The following is a 14,253-nucleotide window of genomic DNA, read 5'->3' as shown; positions in this document are numbered from 1 at the left end:
TACTTTAGTTGGTCACATGGCCCTACATTACTCTGATTGATCAGATGTTCTTACTCTGCTTTGATTGATCAGATGACCTTACATTGCTCTGATTGGTCAGATGGCCTTATTCTGCTCTGATTGGTTAGAGTAAATGGACTTGGTCTACTCTGATTGGGCAGATGGCCTTATTCTGCTCTGATTGGTTAGAGTAAATGGACTTGGTCTACTCTGATTGGGCAGATGGCCTTACTCTTCTCTGATTGGGTAGAGTAGACTTGATGTACTTTGATTGGGTAGATGGTCTTACTCTAATTGGTTAGAGTATATTGACTTGGTCTACTTTGTTTGAGTAGATGGCCTTACTCAGATTGGTTAGAATAGATTGACTTGGTCTACTGTAATTGGGTAGATGGTCTTACTCTACTCTGATTATAGTAGATGGTCTTACTCTACTCTGATTGGCTAGAGTAGATGGTTGTACTCTACTCTGATTGGGAAGTGTAGAAGGACTAGGTCTACTCTGATTGGTTAGATAGCCTTACATTGCTCTGATTGGTCAGATGGCCTTACTCTGCTCTGATTGGTCAGAGAAGATGGCCTTACTCTACTCTGATGGGTCAGGTGGCCATACTACGATTGATTACAGTAAATGAACTTACTCTACTCTGATTGGATAGAGTAGATGGCCTTACTCTACTCTGGTTACAGTAGATGGGCTTGGTCTACTCTGATTAGCTAGAGTAGATGTCTTACTCTACTCTGATTGGCTAGATTAGATGGTCTTATTCTGAATAGCTAGAGTAGATGGACTTACTCTGCTCTGACTGGCTAGAGTAGACGTCTTACTCTACTCTGACTGGCTAGAGTAGATGTCTTACTCTACTCTGATTGGCTAGAGTAGATGTCTTACTCTACACTGATTAGCTAGAGTAGATGGTCTTTAATTGGCTGGAATATATGGACTTACTCTACTCTGATTGGCTACTGTTTATGGACTTGGTTTACTCTGATTTGCTAGAGCATATGGTCTTACTCTAATCTGATTGACTAAAGTAGATGATCTTACTCTCCTCTGATTGGCTAGACCATATGATCTTTCTCTACTCTGATTGGTTATAGTATGTGGACTTGGTCTACTCTAATTGGGTAGATGATCTCACTCTACTCTGATTGAGAAGTGTAGATGGACTTGTTTTACTCTGATTGGGTAGATGGCCTTACTCTGATTGGTTAGAGTAGATTGACTTGGTCTACTTTGATTGGGTAGATGGTCTTACACTACTTTGGTTGGAGTAGCTGGACTTAATCTATTCTGATAAATCTGATGGCCTTACTCTACTCTGATTAGTTACAGCAAATGGACTCGGTCTACTCTGATTGGCTAGAGTAGACCGACTTGTGGCTAGAGTACATGGTCTTATTATACTCTGATTGGCTAGAGTAAATGGTCTCACTCTACTCTGATTGGCTAGTGTAGATGTTTTACTCTACTCTGATTGGTTAGAGCATATGGTCTTACTATAATCTGATCAAATAAAATAGATGGTCTTACTCTCCTCTGGTTGGCTAGAGCATATGATCTTCCTCTACTCTGATTAGATATAGTATATGGACTTGATCTACTCTAATTGGGTAGAGAGTCTTACTCTACTCTTATTGGATAGAGTAGATTAACTTACTCTATCCAATCAGAGTAGAGTAAGACCATCTACCTAATCAGAATAGAGTAGATTATTTTACTTTATTCTGATTGGGTAGATAGTCTTACTCTGATTGGTTATAGTATATGGACTTCGTCTACTCTAATTAGGTAGATGGTCTTACTCTACTCTGATTGGTTATAGTATATGGACTTTTCTTATTTTCTGATTGTATAGAGTAGACTAACTTACTCAATTCTGATTGGGTAGATGGTTATACTCTACTCTGATTGGTTATTATAGATTAACTTCCTCTACTCTGATCAGAACCGTGTCTTTCTTACAGGAGACAATAACTCTGAGCTTGGCACACTGAGATTTAAAACTTTATACATTCACAAACAACTACTGAAAGAGCATAACAGCAGGTCACTCAGCAGGGTTTGTGAGTTTAACTAAATAAAGCTGAACAGGCATTGAGATAAAGTGTTTCTCCCATCTGAGGTCTCAGCCTCAGTCATGTCTTTTACCAAAAATACATACAGTAAAACTGCAGCTCCGACTTCACACTTCAACATTCACACATTGACTCAACCACAAGCACTAAAGCACAAAAACACACCAATATAGTCATATACGATTAACTGGCAAGTCAGTAATGAACACACGCATGAAAGAAAACAAGAAAAAAATATCAAATGACATGAAAAAAAGGGGAACTGCATATTTTTTTTGTTTGTTCCTGTGTTAAAGTATGCCAGTAAACCCGTGCCCTATTCAGAGATGTGCAAAACAGCAGATGACTGATAACCAGCAACACTGGAAACCCAAAAAGAAATATTTTTATCATTCAGACTAGACTCAACCTGAGCAAAAGCACTTTTATCAGAATCAGAATCAGTTTTATTGCCAAGTGTGCTTCACACATACACACACACACACACACACACACAAGGAATTTGTTTTGGCTACAGAAGCTTCCAGTGTACATAAAGCGACAAGTGACAACACAAAATAAATATGAAAAAAAAAGATAAACATTAAACAGATGCGGTTAGTCAAGAAACCTGGATGTTGAGTTGTATGTACAGATTGTTATAAATATACAGGTTATAAGGTGCTGTGTACAAGTGCGAATGTAGAGAGTATTGCATTGTATATTGATATAAGGTGCTGTGTACAAGTGCGTATGAGAAGTATTGCACATATTTATTGCACAGTAGGGGAATATTTAACTGTTCATAAGGTAGACAGCCTGAGGAAAGAAACGTTTCCTGTGTCTGGCTGTTTTTGTGCTTGGTGCTCTGAAGCGCCGACCAGACGGTAACAGTTGGAACAGGTAGTGTGCTGGGTGTGAGGCATCCAGAGTGATTTTGCGAGCCCTTTTACTCACTCTGGAAGAGTACAGTTCTTGAAGTGTAGGAAGGGTTGTGCCAGTGATTCGTTCAGCAGTCCGGACTATTCGCTGTAGTCTACGGAGGTCGGTTTTGGCAGCTGAGCCGAACCAGACGGTGATTGAAGTGCAGAGGATGGATTGGATGACAGCTGAGTAGAACTGTACGAGTAGCTCCTGTGGCAGGTTGAACTTCCTCAGCTGCCACAGGAGCTGCTCGTACAGTTCTACTCAGCTGTCATCCAATCCATCCTCTGCACTTCAATCACCGTCTGGTTCGGCTCAGCTGCCAAAACCGACCTCCGTAGATTATATGTCAAATTCATTCCACTTTTAAATCAAATTAAACGTAATATTTTGTAAACAGAGTCTCTGAGGATAAATAGATAAAACACTATTTCAGAGTTTCCTAATTATGCTTCTTGTACAACAGATTTACTCTCATCCAGCAACACTTTATATTTCTCATAACATCCAAAACATCATCAGCTCTTTTCTCCAAGTGTCTGAAACTGTAGGTTTAAGGATCTTGGGTCTGATTTATAACATCTGCGCAGTAGAAACCTTCCTAAAAGTGGCTGTACACCAGAATAAATAATTTATTTATTCATTATTTTGGCTCTTATGATGATTTAAATGGTTTTAATTAAGTCAATAATAATGTTAAAGCTCCTAAACTCTGGAATAGCCTTCCTGATAACGTCCGAGGCTCAGACACACTCTCCCAGTTCAAAACTAGATTAAAGACCTATCTGTTCAGTAAAGCATACACTTAGAGCACCACTTAGCGGGCTTCCACACAGGTTCTGAATCTTGTTTATATACACCATGAACAGCAGCTACGCTAATTATTTTCTTTATTCTCCATTTCCACCTGGGGATACTCTTCCCGAGGCCCTCAGACTATGCAGAGTCACTGATTCGATCCAAGACCAACAACGAGATGATCCCAAGGTTTCCATATCCTGGACCAGGCCGTATCCTGAGCAGCTACTGTGGTGGTCATGGAAGAGTGGAGAACATGAGACTGATTCCTGTGACGCTCCAGAGACAGACGAGTCTTCGCTGAGGCCAGCTTCCAGCCTCCGCCACTGAGACTGCAGCTCTCCACAAGACGTTTGGCCAGCGGAGAAATTAAAATGATCGCGCCCAACTGAGCCTGGTTTCTCTCAAGGTTTTTTTTTTCTTCACTTTCGCCTTTTAGAGAAGTTTTTTTTCCCTCTCCGCTGTCGCCACTGGCTTGCATGGTTCGGGATCTGTAGAGCTGCGCATCGTTGGATTTGCTCTTCAGTGTTTGGACTCTCAGTAGTGATTATTAAACCACATTGAACTGAGCTCAACTGAACTGAACTTAAACACTACAAACTGATCTACACTGTTCCTATTTACTGTGACCTTTTATGTGAAGCTGCTTTGGCACAATCTACATTGTATAAGCGCTATACAAAATAAAGGTGAATTGAATTGATTTAAATATGTTTACTTAGAGGGGCAACACGGTGGCGCAGTGGGTAGGGTTCGAGCCTCGGCTGGGTTTCCTCCGGGTGCTCCGGTTTCCCCCACCAGTCCAAACACATATGTGTGTGTGAATGAGAGTGTATTGGTGTTTCCCAGTGATGGGTTGCAGCTGGAAGGACATCCGCTGCGTAAAACATATGCTGGATAAGTTGGCGGTTCATTCCGCCGTGGTGACCCCAGATTAATTAAGGGACTAAGCCGAAAAGAAAACGAATGCATAAATGTTTAGCACTAAGTGGTTAGCGTAAGTGGTTAAGTGGTTAGCACTGTTGCCTCACAGCAATTAGGTCGCTGGTTCAAGTCCAGGTTAAGTCAGTTGGCATTTTTGTGTGGAATTGGCATGTTCTCCCTGTGTTGGCGTGGGCTTTCTATGGGTGCTCTGGTTTCCCTGACAAGTCCAAACACATGCGCTAACTAAATTGGCTGTAGTTTTTGAGTGTGAGTGTGTGTGTGTGTGTGTGTGTGTGTGTGTGTGTGTGTGTGTGTGTGTGTGTGTGTGTGTGTGTAAATGCCAAAAGTGTATGGGTGTTTCCCATTACTGAGTTGTGGCTGGAAGGGCATCCGCTGCATAAAACATATGCTGGAATAGTTGACAGTTCATTCCGCTGTGGCTTAATCTCTTATTTATTAGGGGTCGCCAAAGGAAAATGAATGAATGAATGTTTAAGAATTTACTTACAACTGTGCACTTTGCATGGGAAGTGGAGTACACATATTTCTGTTTTTTGCGTATGACTTGTTTATAAACCCCACCTTTCTGAGAGTTTACTCTATTTTAATTGTTCAGATTAGCTTACTGTGCTCTGATGGCCAAACTCTACTTTGACCAAACAAAGTAAAGTAAAGCCATCTGCCCAATCAGAGCAGATGACCTTATACTCTACTCAGATAGAAAAGTCTTTAAATCCCACATGAAAAGGAGAGCTGAGCCTCATTTTATTCCTGTGTTAAAGTACACCAGTGATGCATGCCCGTTTCGGAGATGTGCAAAACAGCGTGGATGTCTGATAACAAACAACAGTAGAAACCTTTTTCTTCCAAAATATTTCTATCATTCAGACAAGAGTCAACCTGCCTGCGTTACTGAGCAGAAGCACTTCAGTTCTTATTCAGTTCTTAAGTGCTTGTTAAGTCGTGACGTCTGGAATGCTCCAAGCCGCTACTCATTTGAATTGAGAAAATGACATCACAGTCATATCACACATTAAAGTGAATTTCATATAAAATAATGGTGTACACAACAGCCTCTGGACTTGCTGCATAACAGACACCAAATATTTGATCACTTTCTGGCCATCTGATATTAGGCATGGTTATATATATTGCGATTGTGATTTTGGAAAGTATTACATCGCTTTGTCAACATTTATTATTACCATTTGTTGAGTCTCCCTATACAGTTTGCTATAGCGCTTGGACACAGAAGCCGCTTCGCATGACGTCACACTTAACAAGCAGATAAACGTAAATTTAAAATGAAGTTTCAAGAAAATTGATGGGATAAATTAAAGAGAACACTGTTTCTGACTGTAAACGAACACACACATAAGCAGCACTTAAATTTTAAAATGATACTTCCAACAGATCTTTATAGTATGTGTCGCGATATATTCCCTGAAATTAAGAATCATCACTTAACCTCTTAAGGCCCAAGGTGTTTTTTTACAAGCATTTTTTTTATTTCTCTTTGTTAATTAAGCTTATTGGAACCTAATTACAATAAAACCTAAAGTATCATCTTTTGATATGATGTACTTTTAGAGAAAAAATGATGTCCATATATGTGGACTCGTGGTCCGAATTTACATAAAACACTTTTTCCTGACTGTTTTTTAAATACATATATAACATATAATTATTTTTTGAACATGTTTTGACCTTTAGAGAGTAAAAACAACATTTGTTTCCCATTTTGGACAGTTAAAAATGGTGTTTGGGACATTTCATATACTGCAAAACAGTTACAGGATGACACTGTATGTCTGTAACAAAATATAAAACATTCAAAGTATTTTACATAGCCACTTAACAGCTAAAATGTGCTGTCCACGTATGTGGCCACTAAGCCCTAGGAGGTTAAATAGCAAAAAGATATAAGTCTGATTTTATCAGAAATTGATCAAAATAGAGTTACATTTGTCAAAACAAAAACATTGATTAGGGAGCTTAACAAATTGTACTTAATTCAAAGAGAAAACACGTTTGAAACCTTTTTGACAGAACTTTGTTAATTTTTTTAAGCTTAAATATTTTATTTGCCCATTTTTTTTAAACTTAAAATCTTTATTTTCCATTGCAAGATGTAACTATATAATTGAATTTATCTGGAATGTTGTCTTAAAATTGAAAAAATTTATTTTTGCATGGCATCTCTGTATATAATGCTTCATTTTGTGAATTTATACAGTAAGACTTTCTGCATTACTTTTAAACCTTTTAAGGCTTTAATTGAGAAACGTTTCTGCATGAAAAAAAAAACAGTACTGAAAGTCCCAACTCCAATAACACATCTAACATAACTGAGGCTAAAATATCAGTATCACAAAGAAAAAAAGTATTTTTTAAAGGATTTAATGCATTATGCAACATCATAAATCTGTGTTACTCAGTAATCCTGTGATTTTATGCATGTGTGAAAGCAAAAAATTCTACATACCATCTTATCCAAAAATGTCACCAAATCCTAAAAGGCCAAGAGAGAGAAAAACTGTTCAAAATATAATAATAAAAAAAACATTAGTGTAGCTTTAATTTACATGAATAATTTTGCTTACCAGCATGATCTGTTCTTGAGAGTATTCATCAATATCTGCAAAGACAATTTCAAAATAAAATCAAATATTTGGAATTAAAGATTAATAAATGAGTTCTTGCATATTTTATGACTGCCTTCTGTTCATTCATTCATTTATTTTCCTTCGACTTATTTATCAGGGAATGAACGGTCAACAATTCCAGCATATGTTTTACGCTGCAGATGCTATTCCAGCCACAACCCAGTACTGGGAAACACCCATACACTCATACACTACGGCCAATTTAGTTCATCCAATTCACCTATAGCACAACCGAAGCACCCGGAGGAAACCCATACCAACACGGGGAGAACATGCAAACTCCACACAGAAACGCCAACTGTCTAGCTGGGACTCAAACCAGCGACCATCTTGCTGTGAAGTGACAGTGCTAACCATTCAGCCACCGTGCCTTCCCTGTTTTATGTTTTAATGAAAAATTTCCTTAATTCTTTAATTGTATTGTATTGATTTCATAAAAGCAACAAGAGACTATACTGAAACATGCATTAAAAACACAGCACAAAACTCTCATGCTTACTGTTTAAAACATCACAATAATTTCAAACACAACTCCACGCAAACCCATCACAGAAGTGACCCTGTGCACATAGTAAAGATCAACGCTTCTCATTTTCATTCTCAGCATGATGCAGCAGCGGTGGCATGAAAATAAGATTGCAAGAGTCCCTTCGGGCATTTATTTCAGTTACCTGCAAATTCATGCTGCTTTTAAAGTAAAAGCATGATGACATTTGAGCGAGTTGTGCAAGCACACGTTTAAAACAAACCCTCAGGAAATGTTTTAGCATTGACTTGAGTAGTATCAAAGTCCCTTTGAGACAAATCATTGCACTCGGCGACCATCTTTGAAACGCCTCTCGGGCAGTATATGCTTAGGCATTCTGTATGAATGGGGAAACATCAAATAATCCAAAACTGCTTTCCAAGCTTACTATTAAGTGGGGTTTATTCATAAACTAATTTAGAGAGGATCACGTGCTTATGATTTATCACAGCCGGTCACGTATTAAGCTAATCAGTATCATCCAATCATATGAACCATAAGCTACTATAAATAGCCACAGTTTTCAGTCCACTTTATCTTCGTTTGGAAGAAACCCCCCTTCCTCCTCCTTCACTATAGATCGGGCGGCACGGAGGCCCAGTGGTTAGCACTGTTAGCCCCACAGCAAGAACACTGCCAGCCCTGGTCCTGCCAGGTCGGTAGGTGTTTCTGTGAGGAGTTCGTATATTCTCCCCGTGTCCGTGTGGGTTTTCCCCGGGTTCTCCGCTTTCCTCCCACCATCCAAATATATACATCATGCATAACAATCAAGCATTTGTCTAGCCCCCTTTTTTCCTCACGTGTTCCCTTAGCTACCGCAGACGGAGAGTTCTAAGATCCACCGAGCTCAGGCTCCCCTCTCGCTCTGCAGCTCGGGGCTCTCTCCCGGGACAGCATGCCCAACAAGCTTTTGATGAATCATCAGCTAAGTGTGAACTCTTGAAATTTCACATTAGGAATCACCTATAGATTTAAGCATCAACTCTCTCTTTAGTTTCATTTCAAAATGTCCAAATCACACAAAATCTACAGAACTTTTCCCCATTCAAAATGATACCAGTGACATGTCTTGTGTATTCTCTAGTCTTTGCTAGCATACTTTCAAGGGCTTAATGTGATTGCAAACAAACCCAAAATGCATCAGTCCTGCAAACTTACCAACTTTTGTTACAGAGGACCATTTTAAATCACATCTGACATCAAAGGGGGGAAAACATAATCAAAAAGCATCTTTGGTTGAAAAGATCCATTATACAGAACTGCTTATGTTTATAAGCCACTACAATTTCTGTTTGAATAAACGTGTTTACTGTATCTGCAGTGTCCTTGATCACAGGATGCCATTAAAAAAGCCCTGTAACACTTTACCTTGACGACTTCCTGGGAAACACCGTGCATTTTTCATTCGCAATGTGCAAAAATAAAGTAAGCAGAAATGTTTTACATGGAAAACAATTGATTCTGTGGATTCCAATTAAGTTTGGAATTTTAATAACCTACTAAAGGCTTTTCATATTTTTTAAGGCCATTTTATAAACAAGCCCGGTGCTATACCTTTATTCAAAGCCACAATGAAACGGAAGCAGTGACTTAATAAACGATATAAAGTTAAAACTAAATTAAACATGCACAGATTAATTGCACGTAAGAACATGCATTTAGAAAATAAATAAAATGCAAGAGATCACTTTGTATCAGCATTCATTGCATCCTTTTTGTGCAATTGTAGAACTTACTGTGGAATTAAAGCACACTGTTGATCGGTAGCACTTTAAAATAATAATAAAATAGATTGAAATGTAATACTAATATGAACAATGCAGCATTTATTAATCATAGTTCAACATTTAATGTATTTTTAATAATGCATTATTAAAATCCAAAGCTGTGCTTGTTAATATTAGTTAATGCACAGTGAGTTAACATAAATGAACAGAGAATGATTATTTTAATGAACTAAAATTAACAAAGACTATTAAATACTGCAGTAAATGTAAATACATAGTATTAACTAAGGGGCCATTTTTTATTGTGTTAGCCATTTATCTTGCTTTAACACTTAATTTGTCATTATTAATTCAGCAGTGAGACTTTCTGACTTTGTTCAGTCAGCATTTTACTCATTAGTTATGAAATGACAGAGCTTGTGATTTATAGGAAAGTTCACTAGAACTAATAAGAACTTACTGAAAACTTGTCATAAGTCACTGTTAGTCACTGTTATTGCAATCTGTTTTTCTTTAGCTGTTCCACATTTTAGCCACTAAAAATAACCTGACCACAAACAGACAAGCAAAATCTGATTAAGTGGTTAGAACTGGCATTTTTTTGTCCATTTGTTAGAGTTTCCTGTGCCATTATTGGTGCTCGGTGTGAAAAAATAAATATCTAAAACACATAAATGCATGAACGTAATTTGAGTTTTAGGTAGATTACTTCAATGAATGAAGGATTTTGAATTAACTGCATGCATTAACATTTTAACAATCACAGTCAAAATTGAAATAAAAGGAAATCAGAAGAAAAAAAAATAAGTATGGTACACATTTTATAAGTCTGAGACATATTATATGGTGTTATAGTAGTTTATGGTTTTATAGTCATTTAAAACTGACCTGGGGGAGCCGTGGAGCCACCATAACCTTTCATATCAGGAGCCAGAACTCTGAATCCTGCATCAGCCAAAGCTGGAATCTGATCAGAAAAAGCAACATATTGAGAAAGAAATCATTTTTAGCAATGCATTTCTGCATATAATGCTTAATTTTTCAAGTTTATAAAACTTTGTGCTATTTACAACTGTTTTAAGGACTTCAAGTGTCACGTTTCAATGTAGAATGAAGAACCAGTATTCAAGTACTCTAGTTACACATCTAATAAGAAGCTAAAACATCAGTATCAAATATCAACCAAAAATGTTTTTCAGTATTAAGTGTTATCATAAATCTGCTTTCCTTATTAATCCTGTGATTATATGGATGTGTAAAAGCAAAAACAGTACACAACACCTTACAGCCAAAACTGGAATCGGATCAGAAACCTGTGTCAAAGTAATGGTAGTTAATGCATTAACTAATATGAATGACAAATTAGCAATTAATATGTTCCCGTACCATATTCTTTAAATGTTTGCTAACCTTAAAATAAACTGGTCATTGAAAGCTGAATCCCTAGCAGTTTTTGACTTCTTTACATATTTTAAAAGCTCTTCAAGAGTTCTCAACAAATCAAACGTATGCATATACAACAAGAATATATAGCACACACATTGTTTTGACTGTTTAATAGGTTTAAATCACAAAAATACATCATAAAAGCCATTTTTTGTTTGTTTTATGTCTTTAGGTTTGGTTTAATAATGTCTGTGAACACAAAACAAACCAGAACGAATGTCATTTTTATTTGGGTGACACTTTAGTTTAAATACCAATACTCACTATTAACTAGTGGCTTATTACCTGCCTTATATTATTCTTTCGGCTGTTTGTTTGACCTTATAAAGCACATTTTGTGCATGAACATATTCTACATCCCTAATACCAAAAACTAACTACTATCTTAATAATATTAATAAGTAGCAAATTAGTAATTTATTGAGGCAAAAGTCATGGTTAAAGCTTTAATAATAGCGGGAATTGTATCTTCAATTAAAGTGTGGTCTTTAGGGTCCTTTCACACCTGCCTCGTTTAGTTAATTCTGTTAAAACGTACCAGAGTTCATTTGCCTTTTTGGTGCGGCTTATTTGAACAGGTGTGAAAGCGGCAATCATACTCGGATTCACACTAAAAGCGAACCAAACAAGTGTACAGAACCCTGCTGGAAGAGGTGGAGCGTTTAGTTTGTGGTTAGAACGTATTGGGAAGCCAATACGGAAGTAATTAAAACTGTAATTCATCGACCCGCCTTTCGGGCGCTGGCTCCAGGAAATCCAGATGTTCTCTGACTGCAATGTAAATTGGCCAATTTTACAGCTGATAAAAATATGTTTACAGCCTGGTACATAGATTGCTTTGGTGCATAGAGCTAACATTATCATTCATGACAACTGTGAGGGTGGTGACTCATCCGTTTTGTTTTTATTAAGTCTGCATAATTAAGGGCATGGCCACTTGAGTGACTGCTAGGTCTTGCTGGTCGTTGTCTTGTCACTTCAGCTGATTCCGGCTGATTAGCCGCTGAACTCGGCATATACATCATATTTTTGTGTTGTTTTATGTTTCTTTACACAGTCAGTTGCTTTTTGCAATTATTTTTTACAATTATCAAATGATATGGCATGCTGTGTGCACTTAATTGTGCTCACAAACCATTCACGTGGCCTACATTTCCCAGGTGAGTGAAATTATATACTTATATCTCATCATCTATAAATGTATTTGTTTTACTTAAGATAATTTATCATTTATAATGTTCTTTAGACCAGTAATCTGACAGATTGATTAGCTGTAGGCTCTAGAACAGTCATCTGAAGCGTTGTCATACAGTGTTATGTCTGGATTTCATAAATAGTCCTGCATTTACTAACACAGACTATTTCTGAAGTATTAGAAGTAATTCGCGTTTTCTTCCAGTAGAAAAATATCATAAGAACAATGTTTAGTGCCTCAATGTATTACAACAGTGTTTTAAAAGACTAAACACTTTATTGATATAGTATACAACCAAGCACATGTGGTCAGAACACAAACGAGTATTAAGCGTTTCTTCCAAAGAAAAGCCTGTCTAAGCAAAATGCTAGCAGGCGTCTGTAGCTCCGCTCACACTCTGCCTCTTTGCCCTTGTTGGGTATCCCCCAGTTGGTGCGATGACGCATGAACAAAATGGAGAGTTGGCCACGCCTATCTGTAGCTTATTTTGCGTTTTTCAGAAACCCATGGGTGACGTCACAAATACTTCATCCATATCTTTTACAGTCTATGATTCTAACTGATTCAGTTCACAGAATTCGTGCATGTGAGAAACGGAACCAAAATGACTGAAAATGCTACAATAGCTATGTTTCAATCCACCTACTTGTATGCTCATTAAAAAAAACAGCTGATGAAAACATCAAGATGCGCATAAATTTTGAAAATGCACATAAAAAACATATGCACATAACAGTAGGATAAACTTTTTATTCGATAAGAAAAGATGCGCATAAACTATGATGGAAACACTTTTACCGAACAAATTCTAGTATGTGCATTAAAAAGTCATGTGATTTTGTTCTAAGAGATCATGTGATGATTAAAATGTAAAACATCTGAAATGTTGTTTTGGTCATTCTAAAACACCTTAACCATTTCAGTATTAGTGTTATCATAATATTAATCAAAAGCCTCTGTGCTCCACATCTCACATCTTCAAATGCTACTACACGTTCACTTTGTGCCAGGATTGTCTTCTGAGGCACAAGTCATTTATTAAATGAAGAAAAGATTGACGCAGCTTCTCCTATCGCAGCAAATTCTGTTTTTACTGTTGATATTTGAGCCAGATAATCAGGAAGTGATGGTTTTGTTCGCGTTGACTTGTTGGATGGAAACACTGCTTTATTCGCACGTCTTTTATGCAGTAATCGAGTTGTGTATAAAGTTAATTCGCATTTTTGGATGGAAACATAGCTAATGTCCAGACCAAAGTAAACATACTGTACTACAGAAAGCACCTCTTTTTTTAGTATAGATCAAATTAACTGAACTATAAAAGTGTGCAGACAGCAATAATCAGCACAGAATGTGATTAAAATGGTTTAATTTGATTAGAATTTTATATATTTGTTAAATTGTAGTTTTTTTTTTTCCAAGTAAACTTTTTTTCATCCCAGATTTTTCATGCCCTGCACAGAGAAGTTTTCAGCATTTCAATGAGGATTGTGTTACAGGGCACTCATCATTGTTGCTGGTTTTTAAGGTAAAGTTGGTTTTATTTTATTTATTTATTTTAAATTAATTGTTGTACACAAAATTGTACACAACAAAACAGGGAACAATCAATATCGCAAGGCACATTTAGCATTAACATAAATAAAACATATCTGATTTTTAAGCATTGCATCACTATTCTTGACATTTTCCTGCATCTAAACAGTCTATATTTTAGAAACTACTGCAGAAAAGAAGGTTATTTGACATCAAACCTTTTGCATTACACTATCTTTCTTTTATTATGCAATGCAACCTAGATTTTACTCATCTTCTGGGGCCGTATTCAACACTGAAATCTCATGAATCACCCTTTTGGTGTTTTAAACCCACCAACCTGTGGCTTACCAGAGTGATCTTTAAGCACAAATCCGGCAGGCTCTTCTAGTCTAATCTCTCCATCTTCAAAGGTCTGTGTTTCAGTTGCATCAGATATAAAGTTTGCTGTTT

General features: G+C 37.1%; 1 protein-coding gene across 1 annotated transcript in view; it reads right to left on the bottom strand.

Annotated features, from left to right (window-relative positions):
* The window catches only part of ephx2 (epoxide hydrolase 2, cytoplasmic), a 42,621-nt gene that overhangs the window by 18,929 nt on the left and 9,439 nt on the right, over window positions 1–14,253 (bottom strand). Inside the window, exons 9-11 of the mRNA XM_056476406.1 lie at window positions 10,512–10,590; window positions 7,308–7,342; window positions 7,190–7,216 (exon numbers count right to left, since the gene is read on the bottom strand). Of these exons, the coding sequence (XP_056332381.1) occupies window positions 7,190–7,216; window positions 7,308–7,342; window positions 10,512–10,590 (141 nt within the window). The remainder of the gene's footprint in view (window positions 1–7,189; window positions 7,217–7,307; window positions 7,343–10,511; window positions 10,591–14,253) is intronic.

Source organism: Danio aesculapii, chromosome 17 (genome assembly GCF_903798145.1).
Source record: "Danio aesculapii chromosome 17, fDanAes4.1, whole genome shotgun sequence".
NCBI lineage: Eukaryota > Metazoa > Chordata > Actinopteri > Cypriniformes > Danionidae > Danio > Danio aesculapii.
Note: the sequence above shows the minus strand (reverse complement) of the source record. Positions and strands in the feature narration are given on the sequence as shown.